This window comes from Saccopteryx leptura, chromosome 2 (assembly GCF_036850995.1).
Source record: "Saccopteryx leptura isolate mSacLep1 chromosome 2, mSacLep1_pri_phased_curated, whole genome shotgun sequence".
In the NCBI taxonomy this organism is placed as follows: Eukaryota; Metazoa; Chordata; class Mammalia; order Chiroptera; family Emballonuridae; genus Saccopteryx; species Saccopteryx leptura.
Window position 1 is genome coordinate 343,892,216 of NC_089504.1, and position 23,721 is coordinate 343,915,936.

The 23,721-nt window shown below is 49.4% G+C and overlaps 1 protein-coding gene across 4 annotated transcripts in view; it reads right to left on the reverse strand.

The window, feature by feature from the left end:
• The window catches only part of TMEM106A (transmembrane protein 106A), a 158,061-nt gene that overhangs the window by 131,301 nt on the left and 3,039 nt on the right, over positions 1-23,721 (reverse strand). For 3 of the 4 annotated variants that reach the window (XR_010748916.1, XR_010748915.1, XR_010748917.1), the window contains 5 exons: positions 23,052-23,205; positions 22,422-22,562; positions 22,267-22,310; positions 21,687-21,740; positions 20,247-21,333 (listed from right to left, as the gene is read on the reverse strand). Coding sequence is in view for 1 of the 4 variants with exons in the window: in XM_066364080.1 (XP_066220177.1) it covers positions 21,234-21,333; positions 21,687-21,740; positions 22,267-22,310; positions 22,422-22,562; positions 23,052-23,205 (493 nt within the window). In the remaining 3 variants the exon portion in view is untranslated. Of the gene's footprint in view, positions 1-19,855; positions 21,334-21,686; positions 21,741-22,266; positions 22,311-22,421; positions 22,563-23,051; positions 23,206-23,721 lie in introns of those variants that run through there. The other variant, XM_066364080.1, reaches the window with a different exon arrangement.

Consider the following 23,721-nt stretch of genomic DNA (forward strand, 5'->3'; position numbering starts at 1 on the left):
AGTAGACATAAGTATTAGGGATAACGAGACATGACCAGCATACAGTATTCCTGTAGGAACCAAACACAAGGGAAAATACCTCATGCAGGCAACTTCTCCATAGCTTAGCCTCTTCATCTCGAAAATGAGAATATTAATGGCTGGCGTACAATCCTGTGCTCAGTCTTCCCTCATCCTCCCAGCGGCCCCGCTCTCCGCTCCCTGGCATAGTTTACTCCGTGGCTGGTATCACCTGACATTTTATACGCTGAACTTGTTTCTTGCCTTTTAGCCTAATAGCGTGTAAGCTCCAGAGCAAGGGATCTTTGTCTCTTTTGTTGTTAGCTCCGGTGCTTCAAACAGTGCCTGGCCATGTACTGTAGATACTTACTTAGCTTTTAGTGGTTGTTGAATAAATGAACGAGTAAATATTAAATAAGGTGATTTGCACGCGCAGAGAAAGTGGGTAGCAGACCTCCCGGCTTGTGGTAGGTAATGACTGTGACCCTCTCCGTGTTTCGCTAGCTTTCTGCTCGCTTGCACGTTTATCGGGCCGTCCTGATGTCTTTTCTCAGGTATTTTTCTTTACTTTTTACTCTTTTTTTTTTTCTTCTTTTTTTCTTTATTCATTTTTAGAGAGGAGGGAGAGAAGGGGGGAGGAGCTGGAAGCATCAACTCCCATATGTGACCAGGCAAGCCCAGGGTTTCGAACCGGCGACCTCAGCATTTCCAGGTCGACGCGTTATCCACTGCACCACCACAGGTCAGGCTTTTTTTTTTTTTTTTTTTTTTTAGAGAGAAACAGAATGGAAGGGAGATGAGAAGCATCAGTTCTCTGTTATGGCCCCTTAGTTGTTCATTGCTTACTTTCTCATATGTGCCTATCCCGGGGTGGGGGGTGGGGGCGGTGGCTCCAGCGAGCCGGTGACCCTTTGCTCTAGCCAGAGACCTTGGGTCATGTCTGCGATCTCACGCTCCAGGTGGTGAGCCTGAGCTCAAGCCGGCGACCTCGGGGTTTCGAACCTGGGCCTCTGCGTCCCAGACCGATGCTCTCTTCACTGCCTGTAGACACAGTACAGTACAAGGGGAAGCTTGAATCCTTTGGGACAGACAGGCTCTGTGCTAAGTGCTTTCCTCGCCTCAAACTTGCAAGGTTTGCCTACATACAGGTGGAGTAGGGGAGAACGAGAGGCTGGTCAGGCTCAGGTATTTTGATCCTTAGAATGAGGTGCGTTGGATTGCAGACGTGCGTTTTCTGTCATTGCAGAGGAGCAGCTCCTGTTCTCAATTCATGATCTAGCGTTCTAATTTGTATACCAGGTTCCTGTGACTTCGGTTAAGGTGAGTCAGACCCCCTCAGTCAGCTCACATCGATGTGCACAGACCAAAGTGCTTGCAAAAGTTAGGGCGACACCAGGGCCCGGCTGTCTGGTTAGCCCTTGTCCGAGTGTCCTGCAGTCTCACTATGGACCCAGTGACCGTCGCTGCCGGGGAGTTGGGAATGATAAGGCAAGGGTGGTTGGTGACTTGAAGAGCACAGCGTTCTCAGCCAGTGCCTGGTGCCCACACCCTTGCGCAGCCATCAGGCTACCAAACTTCTGTGAGACGTCCGTGGCATCTCTTACTGTGAGCAAGCTCGTGCTTCTTCCCCTGGGCCGAAGGTCCGCTCCTCTGTTCTTTCCTGGAACTGGGTAACTGGATGTTCATATCCTTTGCCCGCTGTCCTCTGAATCATTGATTTTTTTATTTTTTATTTTTTTTTTACAGGGACAGAGAGAGAGTCAGAGGGATAGATAGGGACAAACAGACAGGAACGGAGAGAGATGAGAAGCATCAATCATCAGTTTTTCGTTGCGACACCTTAGTTGTTCATTGGTTGCTTTCTCATATGTGCCATGACCGCGGGCCTTCAGCAGACTGAAGAACCCCCCGCTCGAGCCAGTGACCTTGGGTCCAAGCTGGTGAGCTTTTTGCTCAAGCCAGATGAGCCCGTGCTCAAGCTGGCAACCCCTGGGTCTCGAACCTGGGTCCTTCCGCATCCCAGTCTGACACTCTATCCACTGCGCCACTGCCTGGTCAGGCTCATTGATCATTTTTTGCATTCCATCTGTCTTTCATTTTATATGTGTCCCAGCTTATGAGTTAGATCTGACTTTTTTTTTTTCTGGATTGCTAGCCAGTTGTCTCACAGCATCATATTATGGAATAGGCCATCTCCTCACCTGTTTCAGATACCCTTTATCATATAAAAATTTCTAGGCTTTCTTTATAAAAAGTCAAACTTCTGTGAGACGTCCCGTGGTATCTCTTACTGTGAGTGAGCTCGTGCTTCTTCCCCTGAGCTGAAGGTCTGCTCCTCTGTTCTTTCCTGGAACTGGGTGTTCGTATCCTTCGCCCGGTGTCTTCTGAATCATTGATTTTTCATTGATTTATTTATTTATTTATTTATTTATTTATTTATTTATTTATTTATTTATTTCCTGAAGGTGGAAACGGGGAGGCAGACAGACTCCCTCATGCGCCCGACCAGGATCCACCCGGCACGCCCACCAGGGGGCGATGCTCTGCCCATCTTGGTGTGTCCCTCTGCCGCAATCAGAGCCATTCTAATGCCTGAGGCAGAGGCCACTGAGTCATCCTGGGCGCGCCCGGGCAAACTTTGCTCCAATGGAGCCTTGGCTGTGGGAGGGGAAGAGAGAGACAGAGAGGAAGGAGAGGGGGAGGGGTGGAGAAGCAGATGGGCGCTTCTCCTGTGTGCCCTGGCCGGGAATCGAACCCGGAACTCCCGCACGCAGGCCGATGCTCTACCACTGAGCCAACCGGCCAGGGCCTGTGAATCGTTGATTTTTTAAAATTGATTTTAGAGAGTAGAGAGAGAAGAGGAGTGGGAGGAGTGGGAATCATCAACTCAGTTACTTTCAGTGTGTGCCTTGACCAGGCGAGCCCAGAGTTTTGAAACGGTGACCTCAGCATTCCAGGTTGATGCTTTATCCACTGCGCCACCACTGGTCAGGCAGAATAGATTCTTTTTCTTAACAGAGGTTTGGGGCTGTTTCACTGTATCCAGCCCTGAGAACCAGAATGTATGACTTCTCAAGAGTTACTTATGATGGAGGTTGAGAGAGTATGTATGGGCAGGAGAATACCTGCTCACACTCCCCTCTATCCCATTGTGCTCAGGATTCTGGGGCTAAAATGTAAGAGTTTGTGTGTTGGAGAACAAGTTTCATGGCAGCTAGACTAGATCCAGAAAAACATAAAGACACCCCAAAAAACTAGTTAGACTCAACCAGGAATTGGGCTTCAACATTCCTTCCTTTATTGAGCACCCACTGGTGTGCTAGCAAGTCTACACATTTTCTTTCAACAACTCCAAACAAAAGGTATTAATTGTCCAATTTTTCATCTGAAGAAACTGAGGTTGCTGAGCCTGACTCCCAGAATCCTAGCGTTCTTCCTCTTCCTCTACAGCATGAAGGAGTCCCAGCACCTGCCTGGCAGTTTTATATCTTTATTATGAGTGGATCCTTATTTCCATTCACTTGGTCAGGATAGCGAGTCAGGGATATGATTCCTATTTAAACGATAAGAAAACAGCTTCAGAAAGGAGATTCAGGCTAACTAAATCTTCTGGATACGGACTCAGATGCGTGGTGGGCTGATTTCAAGAAACTGGAAATCTGGCTGCTGAGGCCGCAATGCGGAGCCTGGCCCAGTGTTTAATATTCCAGCCTGGTTGGTGGGGGGGGCCTCCTGGCTCCTGGCTCCTTTACTTGCACTTCACTACCCTTAGGGGCGCCGTCTCATCCTCTCAGCCAAGACCCGATTCCCTCCTGTGGCAGCAGGGCCAGCAGGGGGCAGCAGCTGGCAACAGCAAAGGCAGCCACCCGCCCCCACCCCCCAGAGTTTCTGGGCCTCCCGGCAGCCCAGAAGTCTCTCCTTTGCTTACTTGGCCATCCAGAAAACCCAGATTCTGAAATGAAAAGTTCAAGATCATATAGATGTTGAACAGACAGAAGCTTAGAGCCCAGGCATCCTGTGGAGAGCCACTGATGTGGTCACACTCCATAATGGTGCTTGATTTCACTCACTCCAAGATGCACAACTTTTTTTTTTTTTACTTTTTTAAAGAGAGAGAAGGACAGACAGGAAGGGAGAGAAATTAGAAACATCAACTCATAGTTGTTCATTGGTTGCTTTCTCATATGTCTTGAGGAGAGCCAGTAATTCCTTGGTCAAGCCAGCAATCTTGGGCTTCAAGCCAGTGACCTTTGGGTTCAAGCCAGTGACCATGGGGTCATGTCTATGATCCTATGCTCAAGTGGAGACCCCGCACTCAAGCTGGTAAGCCTGAGCTCAAGCAGGGTGAGCCTGCACTCAAGCCAGGCGACCTCAGGGTTTTGAACCTGGGTCCTCGGCATCCCAGGCTGATGCTCTGTCCACTGCATCACCGCCTGATCAGGCTGTGCATAGTTTTATTTATTTATTTATTTGCTTACTTACTTACTTATTTATTTATTTATTTTAAGTGGAAGGTAGGGAGCAGAGAAACAGACTCCCACATGTGCCTGTGACCAGGATTTCCTGGCAAGCCTTCTATGGGGTGATGCTGTGCCCATCTGGGACATTGCTCCATTGCTCTGCAAACGAGGTACTTTGTGCCCGAGGTGAGGCCATGGAGCCATCCTCAGTGCCTAGAGCCAATTTGCTGGAACCATTCGAGCCTTGGCTGCAGCAGGGGAAGACAGAGAGACAGGGAAGGAAGGGGCAGAGAAGCAGATGGTCACTTCACTTCTCCTGTATGTGAGCCAACCGGCCAGGGCCTTTACATCTTTTTTTACATCTTTATATCTCAGAAACTAGGATGCATCTTACGTTCGATGCCAAGAGAAAGAAAGCAGTGACACTGGTTTGTTTGTTTGTTTGTTTGTTTTTTACAGAGACAGAGAGAGGGATAGATAGGGACAGACAGACAGGAACGGAGAGGGATGAGAAGCATCAATTATCAGTTTTTCATTGCGACACTTTAGTTGTTCATTGATTGCTTTCTCATATGTGCCTTGACCGCGGGCCTTCAGCAAACCGAGTAACCCCTTGCTCGAGCCAGCGACCTTGGGTCCAAGCTGGTGAGCTTTTGCTCAAACCAGATGAGCCCATGCTCAAGCTGGTGACCTCGGGGTCTTGAACCTGGGTCCTCCGCATCCCAGTCTGACGCTCTATCCACTGCGCCACTGCCTGGTCAGGAGACACTGTTTTTGAGGCAATGTGTCTTTTTTTTCTTTTTCCTTCCTTTCTTGCTTAGGGGTACATAAAATAATGATGTCTCTCACAAGCAATAACATCTTAAATTTGTGGAATGCTATAATAATAAAAGCCCCGGTTTATTGAACCCTGCATGTGACATGAATTATTTCCTTTTATCATCATGATACCTCCAGGATAGAGGTCTTTTTTTTTTTTTTTTGTATTTTTCTGAAGCTGGAAACGGGGAGAGACAGTCAGACAGACTCCCGCATGCGCCCGACTGGGATTCACCCAGCACGCCCACTAGGGGCGACACTCTGCCCACCAGGGGGCGATGCTCTGCCCCTCCGGGGTGTTGCTCTGTTGCGACCAGAGCCACTCTTGCGCCTGGGGCAGAGGCCAAGGAGCCATCCCCAGCGCCCGGGCCATCTTTTTGCTCCAATGGAGCCTCGGCTGCGGGAGGGGAAGAGAGAGACAGAGAGGAAGGAGGGTGGGGTGGAGAAGCAGATGGGCGCTTCTCCTGTGTGCCCTGGCCAGGAATCAAACCCGGGACTTCTGCATGCCAGGCCGACGCTCTACCACTGAGCCAACCGGCCAGGGCCTGAGGATGGAGGTCTTATTACCCTTACTTTGCAGGTGAGGAAACTGATCTGAAAGATAGAGGAACTAGACCACATTTGCACACCTAATAAATAATGCAGTTGGGCCCTGGCCGGTTGGCTCAGTGGTAGAGCATCGGCCTGGCGTGCAGGAGTCCTAGGTTCGATTCCCGGCCAGGGCACACAGGAGAAGCGCCCATCTGCTTCTCCATCCTTCCCCCTCTCCTTCCTCTCTATCTCTCTCTTCCCCTCCTGCAGCCAAGGCTCCATAGGAGTAAAGTTGGCCCAGGCACTGAGGACAGCTCCATGGCCTCCACCTCAGGCACTAGAATGGCTCAGCCGGCAACAGAGCAACGCCCAAGATGGGCAGAGTATCGCCCCCTGGTGGGCATGCCGGGTGGATCCCGGTGGGGTGCATGTGGAGTCTGACAGCTTCCCCGCTTCTAACTTTGGAAAAATACAAATAATAATAATAATGCAGTTGGTATTTCACAGGACTTAACCTGGCCCATTGCTTCTAACTATACTTTGTTCCTTCCACAACTAATAATTCTGGGTCTTGAAGAATAATAAGCTTGCTTTAAAAATGCAAGTGGCTACAATAGGTGACAGCATGGGAAGTTCCCTGGACACCAGTATTTCAGTTAAAATTCAGACTGGAAGTGGTGGAGTGGGGTGTGGAGTAGAATCCTGGAGGTGGAGGGAAGTCCGAGGTCAGAGGTGTGGCTGGGAGAAACAGTGCACAGGGGAGGCAAGAGAGGGGCTCAGAGAGATAAGAAGGGGCAGCACACAATTTTGGCAGATTCACCTCGAAAACCCTCCTCTGGCATAAGGACTGGCTCGGAGGGTTGGAAACATTTTCCTAAATTCAGCCCAGTCCACTCCCCACCCCCAGCACCTCCCCCATCCGATCTCTGTTCTTCCTAGGATAGGAGAACAAGAGAGGGAAAGTGAGAGAGGAAGAGATGCAAGCAAGAACCCACTTCCTCCTTGCCACATTTACTGGGAAGTTGAGTGCCTTTCTCTTCCTCTTACCATTATTTAACATCTAAATATTTTTAGAATTAGTTTACATGAAGATAAATCCCGTGAGAAGCCTCAATACCATCTTCTGCATCTGGAAACCCTTGTCATCTATTGTTGCAGATGCAGCCTGGGTTGCTAGGAGGAGGAGAAGGAACTAGCAAAGGAGGGAAAGAGATGCAGCAAGGCTCATGCTGCACGGGCCCCTCAGAGCCACCAGCTGGCTATAGCCCGGTGTCCACTGGGAGGGCGGCACATACCACCTATCCATAGGGTCTTGCAACAGCATTCACAGGAAAGGTTTAGAGACACCGAGTGACCTGGCTAAGACCCCTTAGCTAGGAAATGACACAACTAGGATTGAATCTGAATCTAAGTCTTTGACTTCAAAGCCCAAGCTGATGAATTACGTTGGGTGCCTGAATGACAGGCTCTCCAGGCACCTGTTCTCTGGTTCAAGGGCTGCTCCCTGGAACCTCCCTCTCCCACCAGTGTTTGACGCTGGGACGGGTATGAAGTCCTTTTTTCCACCTGCACCCCTTCCCTGCCCTCAGTCCTGAAGCTAGACTCAGGCTCTACTGCTTCCAGAAAGATGTATCTATGGGTAAAGGCACGTACGTGTAGGAGGTAGGTCAGTAGTCACCCCAGACACTCCCCAGAAGTTTCCTGGGCAGCAGAAAATGATCTCCTTCCCTGACCACTCCATCACTTGGAAGTAAATCAAGAAGGATAATAAATAATACCAACCTGTAGCTCAAAAACTGTATACTTCCTCTTGTACATTTCTCATCCATCAATCCATTTTGTCCTGATGTCAGTCTTCTGAGGAAGGTAACAAGTAATATCTTCTGGTTCTACAGTCAAGGAAACAAGTCCAAGAGGTTAGGTAAGGTCTGCAGGGCCAGAGATAGAGCTAGACTCTACGCTTGTGCCCTGAATTATAAATCCCAAGACTAGGGCACTTTCCAACCAACCACCTTGCACTCATGGGGCTCAGGCCCATGGAGTCACCTGGATTTTTTTTTTTTTTTCTGAAGCTGGAAACGGGGAGAGACAGTCAGACAGACTCCCGCGTGTGCCCGACCGGGATCCACCCGGCACGCCCACCAGGGGCACGCTCTGCCCACCAGGGGGCAATGCTCTGCCTGTTGCTCTGTTGCGACCAGAGCCACCCTAGCGCCTGGGGCAGAGGCCAAGGAGCCATTCCCAGCACCCGGGCCATCTTTGCTCCAATGGAGCCTCGGCTGCGGGAGGGGAAGAGAGAGACAGAGAGGAAGGAGGGGGGGGGGTGGAGAAGCAAATGGGCGCTTCTCCTATGTGCCCTGGCCAGGAATCGAACCCAGGTCCCCCGCACGCCAGGCCGACGCTCTACCGCTGAGCCAACCAGCCAGGGCGAGTCACCTGGATTTTTTAAATCTATTTATTTATGTATTATTTATGTATTTATGTATGTATGTATGTATGTATGTATGTATTTATTTTTTCTTCCCTCCGAAGTTAGAAACGGGGAGGCAGCCAGACAGACCCCTGCATGCGCCCTACCGGGATCCACCCCGGCACGCCCACCAGGGGGCGATGCTCCGCCCATCTGGGGCGTAGCTCTGCTGCAACCAGAGCCACCCCAGCGTCTGAGTCAGAGGCCACAGAACCACCCCCAGCTCCCGGGCCAACCCCACTCCAATGGAGCCCCAGCTGCAGGAGGGGAAGAGAGAGACAGAGAGGGGTAGGGGTGGAGAAGCAGATGAGCACTTTTCCTGTGTGCCCTGGCTGGAAATCGAACCTGGGACTCCCGCAGTCCAGGCCGACGCTCCACCACTGAGCCAACCGGCCAGGGCCTTACCTGGATTTTGTATCCTATTTCTTCCTGACTCAGCACAGGGGAAGGAGATGGAGGACTGAGAAAGAGGTAACTCCAGAGACCTTTGGAAGAGCGAGGTCAGCAGAAGGCCAGATGAAGATGCTGGAATCCTAGGAAGGATGGGAGAAAGAAATCAGAGAGAAAAGCTAGCTGACTCCAGAATTGTCCCTGGAGCCATTTGAGACTCAAAGCTAATGGGGGAAGGTGTCTTCTACTTGTTCAGGGATCTGAAAAGAAAGGTACATTACAGATGTTCCCTAGGAGGCTTGGGAAGAACACTGCTCTCCTCCCCAAGGCAGAGGGTCCTGCCCAGTTGTTGTGGTAGTGGCCACATTGTGAGGTGGTTCTGGTGTCAGGCAGTGGGGTTGGTATGAGAGGCGACAGAGGTGGTGGGGTAGTGGCAGCATTCTGAGCTCTGCCTGCCCCTCCCTGCCTAGGGCCTTCTGCCACCTTTACCATCATGGGCAGTGCTTACCACTGGGAGGCCCGCCGCCGGCAGATGTCTTTGGACCGGAGGAGGTGGCTGATGGCCCAGCAAGAGCAGGTGCATGAGAGGGGTCAGGTTCATCAGGGTCCTTCCAGGGTTAGGATGGGAGTGGGGAGGGAAGACATACCCCTAGGAAGCTGTCTATTATCTTGTGAACAATGTTTTGCTGAGGATAGGAGCAAAGCAAGGTCCTTTGGTGTTCTCTTGAATGAACTTTTCTTGTTATTGTTTTTAGTTAGAAAGAGAAAGAGAGAGACAGAAAGGGAGTGAAGAGAGGCATCAACTTGTATTTGTGTCACATTAGTTGTTCATTGATAGCTTCTCATATGTGCCTTGATGGGGAGTAGTGGCTGAAATTGAGCCAGAGATCCCTTGCTCAAGCCAGTGACCTGGGCTTCAAGCCAGAGACCTTTGGGCTCAAGCAGAGACCATAAAATCATTTCAATGATCCCATTCACAAGCCAGTGACCCCACGCTCAAGCTGACGACCTTGGGGTTTTAAACATGGGAGCTCAACATCCCAGGTTGATGCTCCATCCCTGTACCACCACAGGTCAAGCTCTTGGGTGAACTCTTTTTTTTAATTTTTATTTTTTTGAGAGAGAGAGGGAGATAAAGAGACAGGAAGGGAAAGAGATGAGAAGCATCAACTCGTAGTTGCATCACGTTAGTTATTCATTGATTGCTTCTCATCCGTGCCTTGACCGGGGGGCTCTAGCTGAGCCAGTGACCCCTTGCTCAAACCAGCAACCTTGGGCTTCAAGCCAGTGACCTCTAGGCTGAAGCCAGCGACCATGGGATCACGTTGATGATCCCATGCTAAAGCCAGCAACACTGCACTCAAGCTGGCGACCTCAGGGTTTCGAACATAAGACTTCAGCGTCCTAAGTCAACATTCTATCTGTTGCACAAGTCAACATTCTATCTATTGCACTACCACCCAATCAGACTTGGATATACTCTTGTGTGTTGTATGTATTGGGGTGATTTAGCTTGTTGAGGCCTAATGGGGATTAAGGGAGCTCAGGACTGGGAAGTTTTTGTTTGTTTATTTGTTTGTTTTTTTACAGAGACAGAGAGAGAGTCAGAGAGAGGGATAGATAGGGACAGACAGACAGGAACAGAGAGAGATGAGAAGCATCAATCATCAGTTTTTCGTTGTGGCACTTTAGTTTTTCATTGATTACTTTCTCATATGTGCCTTGACCGGGGAGCTACAGCAGAACGAGTAACCCCTTACTCAAGCCAGCGACCTTGGGTCCAAGCTGGTGAGCTTTCTTTTTGCTCAAACCAGATGAGCCCACGCTCAAGCTGGCAACCTCGGGGTCTTGAATCCCAGTCTGACGCTCTATCCACTGCGCCACCACCTGGTCAGGCAGGACTGGGAAGTTTTAAAGTTGCAGTGTCCAGTAGGGTGGGCAGTGCCCTGTGCACTATTGAGCTCTTGAAATGTGGCCAGTGAGACTGAGGAACTGAATTTAAAATTTTATACACACTTTATTTATTTAAATATAAATTTTAAAACAAACACTCAGTTTACATATTGAAAAATTTTATGATTGGAGCAACTTGGATATGTGAATCTATATTTTCAACTAGAAACAATGAAATCTAAATCTAAATTAGGCCCTGGCCATTTGGCTCAGTGGTAAAGCATCAGCCCAGAGTGTGAATGTCTGGGTTTTTTAAAAATTTTTATTTATTATTATTATTTTTTTACAGAGACAGAGAGTCAGAGAGAGGGATAAATAGGGACAGACAGACAGGAACAGAGAGAGAGATGAGAAGCATCAATCATCAGTTATTCGTTTTGACACCTTAGTTGTTCATTGATTGCTTTCACATATGTGCCTTGACTGTGGGCCTTTAGTAGCTGGAGTAACCCCTTGCTCAAGCCAGCAACCTTGGGTCCAAGCTGGTGAGCTTATTTTGCTCAAGCCAGATGAGCTTGCGCTGAAGCTGGCGACCTCGGGGTCTCGAACCTGGGTCTTCCGATCCCAGTCCGACGTTCTATCCACTGTGCCACTGCCTGGTCAGGCAAATGTCTGGGTTTGATTCTGGTCAGGGCACACAGGAGAAGCAACAATCTGCTTCTCCATCCTGTCCCTCCCCCTTTTCTTTCTCTCTTTCTTCTCCTCCCACAGCCATGGCTCAATTGGTTCCAGTGCATCACCCCAGGTGAAGATGGCTCTGGGGAACCTCCACCTCAGGCGCTAAAAATAGCTTGGTTGCAAGCATGACTCCCAGATGGGCAGAGCATCTAGCACCAGAAGGGGGTAGCCAAGTAGATACTGGTCTGGGTGCATCTGGTAGTCTCCCTATCTTCCCTCCTCTCAGTGGGAGAAGAAACAGAAAAATAAAATAAATAAATCTAAATTTATTTTTATTAGTAGTATATATATATTTTTTGTATTTTTCGGAAGGTAGAAGCAGGGAGGCAGTCAGACTCTCACATGTGCCAGACCGGGATCCACCCGGCATGCCCACCAGGAGGCGATGCTTGGCCCCTCTGGAGTATTGCTCCACTGCAATCGGAGCCATTCTAGTGCCTGAGGCAGAGGCCGTGGAGCCATCCTCAGCACCTGAGCCAACTTTGCTCCAATGGAGCCTTGGCTGCGGGAGGGGAAGAGAGATAGAGAGGAAGGATAGGGGGAGGGGTGGAGAAACAGATGGTGCTTCTGCTGTGTGCCCTGCCCGGGAATCGGATCTGGAACTTCCATACACCGGGGCAACACTCGACCGCTGAGCCAACTGGCCAGGGCCTAAATTAATTATTTTTGCTGAATGTTATGCCCCAAATAAGATGCACTGTTTATTTATTTATTTATTTATTTTTACAGAGAGTGAGTCAGAGAGAGGGATAGACAGGGACAGACAGACAGGAACAGAGAGAGATGAGAAGCATCAATCATTAGTTTTTCATTGCGCATTGCAACACCTTAGTTGTTCATTGATTGCTTTCTCATATGTGCCTTGACCACGGGCCTTCAGCAGACTGAGTAACCCCTTGCTGGAGCCAGCGACCTTGGGTTCAAGTTGGTGAGCTTTTTTGCTCAAACCAGATGAGCCTGTGCTCAAGCTGGCGACCTCGGGGTTTCGAACCTGGGTCCTCCGAGATGCACTGTTAAGTATAAAATGCATGCTGGGTTTTTAAAAAATTGCTTTGAGAGAGAGAGAGAGGAAGGGAGAGAGTTAGAGACAGAGAGAGAAACATGGATTTTGTTGTTCTACTCATTCATGCCATCATCAGTTGATTCTTGTATGTGCCCTCCCTGCGGGGTCTAACCCTCAACCTTAGCATGTTGGGACAATGCTCCAACCAACCAAGCTACTGGACCAGGGCCGCATACTGGGTTTTGAAGATTTAGTACAAAAACAAAGAATAAAATTTATATACTTTTTTTTGTGTGTGTGACAGATAGAGGGACAGACAGGAACAGACAGAAAAGGAGAGAGATGAGAAGCACCAACTTCTCACTGTAGCAACTTAGTTGCTCACTGTTTGCTCCTTCATATGTGTCCTGATGGGGGGGGGGTACAGCAGAGCAAGTGACCCCCTGCTCAAGCCAGCAACCCTGGGCTCTAAGCCAGCGACCTTTGGGCTTAAGCCAGCGGCCATGGAGTCAAGTTTATGATCCCATGCCGAAGCTGATGATCCTGCACTCAAGCCAACGACCTCGGGGCCCCAAACCTGGGTCCTCTGCATCCCAGTCCAACACTCTATCCACTGCGCCACTGCCTGGTCAGGCATATTTTCTTTTTCCATTTATTGATTTTAGAGAGAGAGAAACATTGATTTGTTGTTTCGCTTATTTATGCATTCTTTAGTTGCTTCTTGTATGTGCTCTGACTGGGGACTGAACCCACAACGTTGGTGTATGGGAACCACACTGACCAACTGAACTATCTGGCCAGGGCCTATGTTTTCATAATGATTACATATTTTGGATGTATTGGGTTAAATAAAATATATTATTAAAATTAGTTTCACCTGTTTCTTCTTACCCTTTTTGTGGCTACTAGAAAATTTAAAATTACATGTGTAATATATTATATTTCTATTGGACAGTGTGCTATTTCAAAGCATTTGCATAAAACTATTCTTTTATGATTATTATTTTTTAATTTAGGGAGAGGGTGGGAGGCAGAGACAGACTCCCACATGCTCCCAGACTGGGATCCACCTGGCAAGCCCACTAGAGCAGAGGTTCTCAACCTTTCTAATGCCGTGACCCCGCAATACAGTTCCTCATGTTGTGGTGACCCCAAACCAAAAAATAATTTTGGTGGCTACTTCATAACTGTAATTTTGCTACAGTTATGATTCGGAATGTAAATACCTGATATGCATTATGTATTTTCCAATGGCTTTAGGCGACCTCGCCGGGGTCACAACCCACAGGTTGAGAACCGCTGCACTAGGGGATGATGCTCTGCCCATCTGGGGCCCTTGCTCTGTTGTAACTGAAGCCATTTTTTAGCGCTTGAAACGATGGCCATGGAGCTATCCTCAGTGCGTGGGGCCAACTCGCTCCAATTGAGCCATGGCTGTAGGTGGGGAGGAGAGAGAGAAAGAGAGAGAGAGAGAGAGAAAGAAGTGAGAGGGGGAGGGGTGGAGAAGTAGATGGTCACTTCTATGTGTCCTGACTGGCAATCGAACCCAGGACATCCACATGCCAGGCTGACGCTCTACCACTGAGCAAACAGTCCAGGGCCTGGACAAAACTATTCTTTTTTTTTTTTAAGATTTTATTTATTAATTTTAGAGAAGGGGGGAGAGAGGGAGGGGAGGAGCAGGAAGCATCAATTCCCATATGTGCCTTGACTGGGCAAGCCCAGGGTTTCGAACCGGCGACCTCAGTGTTCCAGGTCGATGCTTTATCCACTGCGCGACCACAGGTTAGGCGACAAAACTATTCTTTATGCTCCTGTACTGCAAACTGTTTTTCAGTGCACAGCTCCCAAGCTAGGAGGTAGGTGCTCAGAGACTGATATTTCCTGGGCAGGGGCTGTGCCAGGGGGCACCATCACCAGAGAAACAGTCTTGGGTGTTGTGGTGAGTGAAGGGAGATAGCCTTAGCCTCCAACTCTAGGGAACAGAGACCTTCAGCCTCATCTCCCTCTGGATGTGTTTGTCTTGCTCTCTGTGGTGTCTGGCAGGTGAGTGACTGGGTGTGAGGGAGAAGGATGTCACTTGTTGGGGGCTTCTTGCCAGGCACTGAAGAAACACCAAGAGGAAGAATGCCAGATTGAGGAATATCCCTGGCTATTGTGGCAGTCACAGCAGGAGCCGTGGCCACCAGCGGTAGAACCTCAGCCCCCACCTGCGCAACCACAGCCACCCACGCCAAAGCCAGCAGAGCAGCCACCGCCCCTGCCGCCGCTGCAGCCGCCACCTCAGACAAGGCAAGGAAATGTCCAAGACCCTCTTACTCGGTACACTGCCGAGCACAATCTCCAGGATTCCCAAAAGCCTGGTCCCCAACTTGGCTCAGTGGGGACCCATCAGGCTGGAGGACAATCTAACTATTGTAACAACATATTGCAAGGAGGACAGAAAATCCCTCGGGACCCTGGTGAGTGCGAAGTCTTCCATCTCAGCTTTGTTGTCTCGAGTCCACATCTGTTACCCCAACCTCACTGACTCTCCGCGGCACCCTTGGTCTTTACTGGGAGGCCATTCCCTCTGAGAGTGTTTTTGCCAACCTAGCACTGCAAAGAAGGCTGCCAATTTCTGCAGAGGATGATTTCTGCAGAGGATGGCTGAGAAGTTGTCAGCCCTTCCTCCAGGGTGAGGGTGGTCAGAGGGTGGGATGTGAGTTGTAGGCTTAGCAACAGATATACCAAGTCCTGTGAGGCCTGGAGCAGGAAGTCACAGTTCCTAGTTGAGAATATGCAGGGTGGGCTCAGTCTGTGCCTTGCCCTAGGCCAGGGCTGCCACCTGTCCCCCAGCCACATAGTGAAGAGTCCAACTCTGCCATAAACTCTCCAGAACTCAGAGACTGCCAGATGACTAACCTGTATTTTGCTTCATCAGGTTTCAGGCAATCAGACCAACGTAGCCCGGATAAATACACCAGGGTCCTCCGATTCACGGTGAGACAGGGTGGGAGAGGCAGACGGACTCTGGGCGCGTGTCTGAGAGTGTGCTTGTGGGTGAGTGTGTATAGTCTCAAGAGCTTCCTTGGCAGGAATCGGAGAGGGCCTGCAATTATTTCAGTCACTTCTGGATAGCCCGTTCCTTACCTCCTAAAAATGTCTAAATTGGGGCTGTTGCTAAGCACTGAGCGTAAGTGGAGGGGTTGACAATCTATTTGGAGAGATAGAACAGGTGCCAGAGAAGTAAAATAAGGAGGCTGTTTTAAGTGCTGATTGGGGTAGAGGCAGCTGGAGCAGGAAGAAGCCAAGACCTGAAGTCAGAAGTTGTTGGTCTCAGTCAGGAACCCCATTCCCTAGTAGCATGACTTAATCTCTGAGCCTCAGCTGTCCCATCCATATGCTAATAATACCACCTCCTTCACAGAGCCTTCATGAGGGCTGCATGTGGCAATTATAAGAGAAGACATCAAAAGCACTTAGCTTAGAGCCTGGCTTATTCCTAACTCTTTTAGACCAAGGACTGGGCTGTTACATTTCACTTTGATTCTCTGGCCTCAAAAGGATTAATGTTCTGAAACCAGCGGGCCGAGAAACTGCTAACTACCCGTTTTGCCTCCGGTCTCTCCCTCTTCTCAGTCAACCGATTACATACAGCAGTGGTGATCCAGAGATTGTGCCCACACCTGACTGGCCATCAGTAAAAAACAGATGAGCAACCCCAGCTTCCCACCACCCAGCAACACCGCCACTCCAAAGCCACCCGCTCCTGACCCACTCTAGAAGACAGGCTAGCCGGGAATAAAATGTGATTTCTTCCTGGAAAGAACTGAGACCGGTCAGCTCTGTGAGACAGGGATGAGGGGAAGGGGGCAGGAAGCCCCATGAAGGGGATGGAGAGGGTGAGAGAAGATAGTGGAAAGCAACTGCATGCTTCTCCAGGCAATGCGAATGGGAGAACTTGGCCTTGGACTCACCGAGTTGACAGCTCCACTAGCCTTTTTTTTTTTTTTTTTTTTTTTTAGCAATGATAGTTCTGTCTGGGATTTAGGTTTATGACTCTCACAGAAGCCATCACCCCTTTCTCCTATCCGATGCTTCCTGAGATACAGCTCGGGAAGGAGGGGTTGTCTCCCACCAGAGCAGGCCTGGGGCAGCAGTAGGAAGAGATGGCAGACAGGGAGGGACCCCCCAAGGGAGGAATCCCCCAAGTCCAGGGTATTGCCAGGCCTACAGTGGGCATTCAGCTATTGATGGGTGATGGGAGGTGGGAATGGAGAGAAAGAACTCAGAGTAAAGGGGAGCTACAACCTCAGGCATAGGACACCTGACCCTGGGAAGGGGATGGGGACTGGCCCACAAAAATCCACATGTCTCTTCCTTCGGAGCTGCAGACTTTCCAAGGAACAGAGACGACCAAGAGGCTCCAAAGGCCCAGGAGTCCCCCTACTACTCCCAGACACCAGGGTCCTCCAACCCAGCACCCTCTTCCACCTGGGACTAGCAAGGAGGATGCCTGGGTCCTGTTATTGTGACTCACACAGCATTGCCTTTGGTCAGATTGAAGGAGCCCCTCACTGTAGTATTTCCTGCGGGGAGCAGCTGGGACGCATCTGGAGAGACACAGACAGGACTAAAGTTGGAAGGGACCTTAGTGACATACAGTGAGAGCAAGGGAGAGAGCAAGCTCCTTAGGAGCCATCTCTGAGAAGCTAGGAAGGAAGGACATGGTATTAAGGGGCATAGGGCCTGAGGAATAGACTTTGACACCCGCTCGGACATCAAGAAACAGGATGAGATGAGACATGTTCGCCAGCTCCCTTCCACTCACAGGAAACTTTTTTTTCTTTAAAGATATTATTTACTGGTCCTGGCCGGTTGGCTCAGTGGGAGAGCATCGGTCTGGCGTGCAGGAGTCCCGGGTTCGATTCCCAGCCAGGGCACACAGGAGAAGCACCCATCTGCTTCTCCACCCCTCCCCCTCTCCTTCCTCTCTGTCTCTCTCTTCCCCTCCCACAGCCAAGGCTCCATTGGAGCAAAGTTGGCCCGGGCACTGAGGATGGCTCTGTGGCCTCTGCCTTAGGTGCTAGAATGGCTCTGGTTGCAACAGAGTGACGCACCAGATGGGAAGAGCATCGCCCCCTGGTGGGCGTGCCAGGGGGATCCCGGTCGGGCGCATGCGGGAGTCTGTCTGATTGCCTCCCCGTTTCCAGCTTCGGAAAAATAAAAAAAAAAAAAAAAAAAAAAAAAGAGGGTAAAAAAAAAAGATATTATTTATTGATTTTACAGAGAGGAGGGTAGGGAAAATGAGAAGTAGTTGCTTCACTCTAGCTGTTCACTAGTTGCTTGCTGTATGTGCCTTGACCAGGCAAGCCCAGTGTTTCGAACTGGCGACCTCAGCGTTCCAGGTTGGCTTTCTGTCCTCTGCACCACCACAAGCCAGGTGGAGACTTTTTTTTTTTAACATTGTTAAGTATAGTTTATTGACTACAATATAAATTCTTTTTTTTTTATCGGGACAGAGAGAGCATCAGAGAGAGGAATAGACAGGGACAGACAGACAGAAACAGAGAGAGATGAGAAGCATCAATCATCAGTTTTTCGTTGCGACACCTTAGTTGTTCATTGATTGCTTTCTCATATGTGCCTTGACCGTGGGCCTTCAGCAGACCGAGTAATCCCTTGCTCAAGCCAGCGACCTTGGGTCCAAGCTGGTGAGCTTTTTGCTCAAGCCAGATGAGCCCGCGCTCAAGCTGGTGACCTCGGGGTATCGAACCTGGGTCCTCGGCATCCCAGTCCGACGCTCTATCCACTGCGCCACCACCTGGTCAGGCTACAATATAAATTCTTTACATTTGGTGGCCTACACATAGCAGCTCTAGCTTGGCCTTCCTAGACTTCTCTGCTCTTGCCAGAATCACCTTGACCCATTACCCACACATGTAAGTGAGGAGACAGCATAACCTCCTTCCTTCCTCTGGTCCCCCCAACCAGCCGCCAGATCCCCCTCTCCATCCATCCTACTTCAAGTTCAGCTTTACCCACCACCTAAGCTCATCTCTCCACACATCTGATAAAAACCTTAGCCATCTTTAGAGTGAATACCATTTCTGCTCAGCTAAAGAACAGAAACTGCCTGCACTTGAGCCCAGTGGGGCCTGGAGTATCTGGGGCTTAGCTTCATCTGAGTGACAGATGCTCAAAGGAAAGCTGAGTCCTCCAGGAGCAGAGGGCGGGTCCCGGCGCAGCAGAGCCCAGCCGCTGGGCTGGGTACTGTCAGTCTTGCCTCTGCAGGCTTTCGGGAGGATAGCAGCGGGCCCACTCTTGGGCCTGCTTGTGTCTGCTTGCACGGGCTCAGTGTTGGAGGCTCATCACAAGCCAGAAGCTTTCCTTTAATAAATATTTTTATTGATTGATTTTAGAGAGAGGAAGGGTGGAAGGGAGGAAGGGAGGAAGGGAGAGAAACATTGATCTGTTCCTGTATGACCGGGGATTGAACTGGCAACCTTTGTGTTTCAGGGCAGCACTCTAACCAAGGGAGCTATCCGGCCCAGGCCAATAAATACCTTTGACAATGACTCTGGCTTTGTCTGTTTTTCCTGTGTAGGCCCACGGGGTGGTAGGTACCTCCCTCCTACTTTGCTTCTGCTGTGAAGAGAATAAAACTGTTTCATGGAGAGAAGCTTGAGCTGGAGGATGGCTGTCTTCCCTAGGAAGCAGGACAGCCTTTAACCAGGAAGGATGCAGAGCCGAAGGGCCTTGGCCAATCCAGCCATCAGATAGGCAGGGGACAAGTTACCAGGAGAGAAGCAGACCACTTTGTCACACGACCAAAGCCAGGAGGCACAGGAAAGCATCTATGTATCCTAAAAGACCCTGGGGACAGCACTTAATGTCCCTCACGTCACTTCCCCATCAATAGGTGGAAGACCCCAAAATAATTCATTCTTTTAAACTTGATTTTAGAGAGAGAGGAAGGGAGAGAGTCAAACATTGATCTGTATGTGCCCTGACTGGGGATCGAACCTGCAACCTGTTTTTCAGGATGACACTCTAATCAATCAAGCTATCCAGCCAGGGCAAGAGTTCATGTTTTTTTTTGTGTGTGTGTATGTTTTTAATGTTCTCTGTTGCCTTTTTTTTTGTCGTTATTTTTTTCTATTTTTTAAATTTTTTTATTTTTATTGAATCCAGAGAGAGGAAGGGGGGCAAGGGGGAGACAGAAGCATCGATCTGTTTCTGTATGTGCCCCGGCCAATGACTGAACCAGCCACCTCTGCATTGCAAGACAATGCTCCAGCCAAGCGAGCCATCCAGCCAGGATATGTTTTTTGTTTTTAATTCAAAACTCCTTTAATATTTTGACAGGAAAAACTTACAAGAAACTTTTATTTTTTTTAAATTTATTCATTTTAGAGGAGAGAGAAAGAGAGAGAGAGAAGAGGGGGGAGCAGGAAGCATCAACTCTCACATGTGCCTTGACCAGACAAGTGCAGGGTTTCGAACCGGCGACCTCAGAATTCCAGGTTGACGCTTTATCCACTTTTTTTTTTCTCATTGGACTCTTCCTTTTAATTTTTTAATTTTTATTTATTGATTTGAGATAGAAAAAGAGCAAAACATCGATTTGTTGTTCCACTTATCCATGCATTCATCTTGTATGTGCCCTGACCAGGATCGAACCTGCAACCTTAGTGTCTTGGAATGACGTCCTAGTCAACTGAGTTACCCAGCCAGAGCATTAATGAGGGAGGAAAAGTACAAGATTTTCTCTGGGACTGCACAGACAGGGAGGCCAAGTCAGAAATGTTTTTCCTATTCAACATGTATGCTCGGTGCTACAGGTTTGTCTCTTGAAAAGAACTGCACCATCACTCCTATGCTAGGGTAGCGCTGTCCTGGGTATCTTACACCAGGTTCCAAAACCTTGCAGCTGATTTCACTCTTTGATTGACTTCACCCTCTGGACAAACCTCTCTGCATTTATTTTGAGAGGCTGAATCTGAAAGGAGCCTCAGGTCAGGGGATTTAGAGGACGTTTGGTGGCTTCCTGAACTTGCAAGAAACTTCTATGTGTTACAAAAGATTTTCAGTCTACCCATCTTGTTATACAGTGTTATAAAGACTCCATTATATTTTAAAGGTCTTGTTTTTTAAAGTTAACCCAGAGGAATGACATCCTGTAACATTTTGTGGTCCTTCTGGCACTAGCTCCTTTGTTATAAAAGCTCTCTTGTGTATGATTTGGGGAATGACTTTCCTCTGGCCCTCTCTCTGTCTCAGTGGTCATATTTATCTAGGTGATCCAGAAGACTTTTTTTTTAATTAAAGAAGTAATTTAATGGTTGAAGATATATTACTTTCTGTACATTTTCCGAGATGTGGTGCATGCATGTGCACACACACAAATTTAAAGTAGCTCTTTATGTTCTGAATTATTGAAACAGAGTTCATGTTTTTAAAGCCAGATAAAATTAAAGCTTTTTCCACCTTCAGGCAGGAGAAGACCAGACCTTAGGAGCTAGGCAACTAAGGTGCTAAAAACAGAAAGGGCAGGGGCCACTCCAGGGCCCTGAGGACTCTAAGGTAACTTGGAGGAAACATCAGGTCAGACTCCTCAAACAGACCGAAGGGAAAACCTGGTGGCAGCCCCTAGAAGGACCGGGCTTCTCTTTGTGTGGAAGTCAGAGGATGTCGCCGCCGTGTGTATGTATGTGTGTGTGTGAAGTTAACTTCCACAGAAAGTTTCTTATGCCGAGGGTGTGGGTGTGGGTGTGGGGGGCGGGGCGGGGCTGGGGCGGGAGAGTATGATAAAGCAGTGCTTTTCCTTTGGCAAAGTCACCACAGTCCTTCCGTGGGCACCATGGAGTTGTGAGAGATACAGACCAGGCTAGCAGATGCCTGGAATTTGGGGACAGCAGACATGTGACGGCAGCTGAGGGACCAGCTAGTGAGGCACCGATGTGTTTCCCCGGCAGTCCACATATTCATAGTTCTGGAAGACCAGCTGCTCTGAGTGGCTCAGGTAGGTATAGGTCAAGGTGCCCCTGGAGAGGAAGCAGACTTTGTCACTGTGTCTGGGAAGAAGAGGACCGCTCTGGCCCTGCTCTGCCGTCAGGAGGGTGGGTTGGCTTCCTCAGATACCAGCCCCCTGTCTTTGGTTCCCCATTCTCCTAAGACATCTGGGATTGCTGCCCTGCCTGTGTTCCAAACAGCTCTGCGCTGTCACAGTAATAGCATATAAGCAAATTGGGACCTAGAGAGCGGACTGGACCTGCTATTCCCAAGAATTAACAGATTCATGGATCAGCCTGGATGACTTGCCTCTCACAAGGTGGGCTGAGGAGAGACTGGAGTCAGAAGTGGGAGAGGGGACACCAGGGCTCCAAGCCCTACTTACTGGATGTGCAAAAGGACATGGTGGACTTTGATTTTCAGCCAAGTACAGATTTTGCTGAGGGGGGAGGAGGGAGAGAGAAACACATTGAATCACGTTTCACACTGAGTAGCCTATCAGAAGGCTTAGAGACCAGCAGGTGTCCCACCCAGCCTCCTAGCCGCCTGGGTCCCTCTCCATCAGGGGCCTCAAATGCTACTCTACCCCTCCCCTCTCCCTCTGCCTAGCAGGAGTATGTCACCCTGCTGTAATATCACTCCTCCAATCCCTACCTGCTTGGCCCAAGCATGTGCTGGCCCCTCCCTCCACAGAGAACAAGACATTCATGCTTCTTAGCAATTCAGCTGATGAACCCAAGGCCACATATTGTAAGGATTAACCAAATTCTAGCCTGTTTATTCTAACCTAGCCCCAAACAGGAAGAGGCTGGGGACACTGAACCGTTGCACATTGCAGCCTCAGCCATGAGTGCAGGCCAGATGCTAGCTGCAGGGTTTGCTAAGCAATCAAGAACTCTGGTAGGAATTAAGGATGATTTCCGACAGAAAAGAGGCCAAGGGAGAAGAGATCAAGGGATACTCACTATGTGTTTTCATCCCAGATCTTGTTGGCTACTGCATAAAATATCTGTCAATCAAATGGGCATAGGGTTAGCCCTATCTCCAGTTGCTGCCCCCTTCCCATCACCACACACACCCATCTACCTGTGGGCAGGGCTGGCCAGGGAGAGGGAGTCACCTGTTTATTGGCCAAAGGGTTGATGTGTAGGAGGAGGCTGTTGGAGACATGCCCCACCACGAGGGACAGGTGCAGAACCTCAATGGTTAGCTGGGTCACAATGATGGGGTAGTAATTACTATTTGAGATGTTCAAGATATTCTAGGGTTGAAGAGAAGGAAAGGGAGGAGTGAGAGTGGCCTTCCTTGGAAAGGAGAAATCAAACGGTTTCAAAACCCCAGCCTGACTGAGCCCCACCCCCAATACGGGCCTGAGCTGCAGAAGACCAGTGCCAGGAGCCCCTCACAGGGGCTCTTAATGGTGAGGGCCACTTTAACTAAAATATTAAGCTGGCTCAGCATCCAGTCTTATTCTGCCCATTCAGGAAGTCTCAGGCACGCCACCCCCATTATACCCAGTGATTTATTTCTCGGGCCCCGATTCTGACCCCTCACTGTGTAGAGTCCCAATCCTACACAATCTGTTATGGGACTCAAGGCTGCCCTGCTTCTCCCCAGGTTTCTAACAGCCTCTGGGTGCCGTAAGGTCCCTGGCTACCCGTGTCCAGAGTCACAACACAGGGCAAGGGTCACAGAGAAGTACTGCTGGGAAGATGGGGGTCAGAGCCCAGGGGTACAGGCATCCACCCACCGTTAGGTTGAGGAGGACATCAGCCTTATCAAAGGCCACAGTGGAGGAGTTGAGGCCCGCAGGCTGCACAGCGATGGACCGAGGAAACAGGAAAAAGATGATGAGGGAGGAAGTCACCAGACATATGAGCACCGCCAGGAACACGAAGAGCTTCCTGTAGGAAAGCAGGGCCCATGGTAGAGGAGTGGAGACTTCTGAACAGCAAGGAAACTCAGGCAGGGGGCGTTCAGACACTCCTCTCCACGTACAGGCTCTCCTCTGGAGTCTGCCTCCCCCCACAAGTATACATTTAGCCCCCTGGATGTGGAGGACCAACCTACACTCAAATGTGGCCCAAAGTAGGTAGGAACACAGAATTGGGATGTAGATAGTTTGGCTTCCATTCCCAGCTCTCTGTACCCCACTGGTCCAGTAGCACTGAGCAACCCTAAGCCTCAGTTTTTACTATAAAATGGAGATAATTGTACCTACCTCATAGAATCTGATATGGCTAATGCATAAAAAAGCAATGATCCCAAGTCCTGACACATAGTTAAAGCTCAGCAAATGCTAACTACTACCACTGGGAAAAGTCAGTACACATGAATTTTGAGAGTCCTGAATAATCAGAACAGGATGTCATTTGTCCATCTAATTAAAATTGACGCAGGCATTAAAAAGATAGCACCTT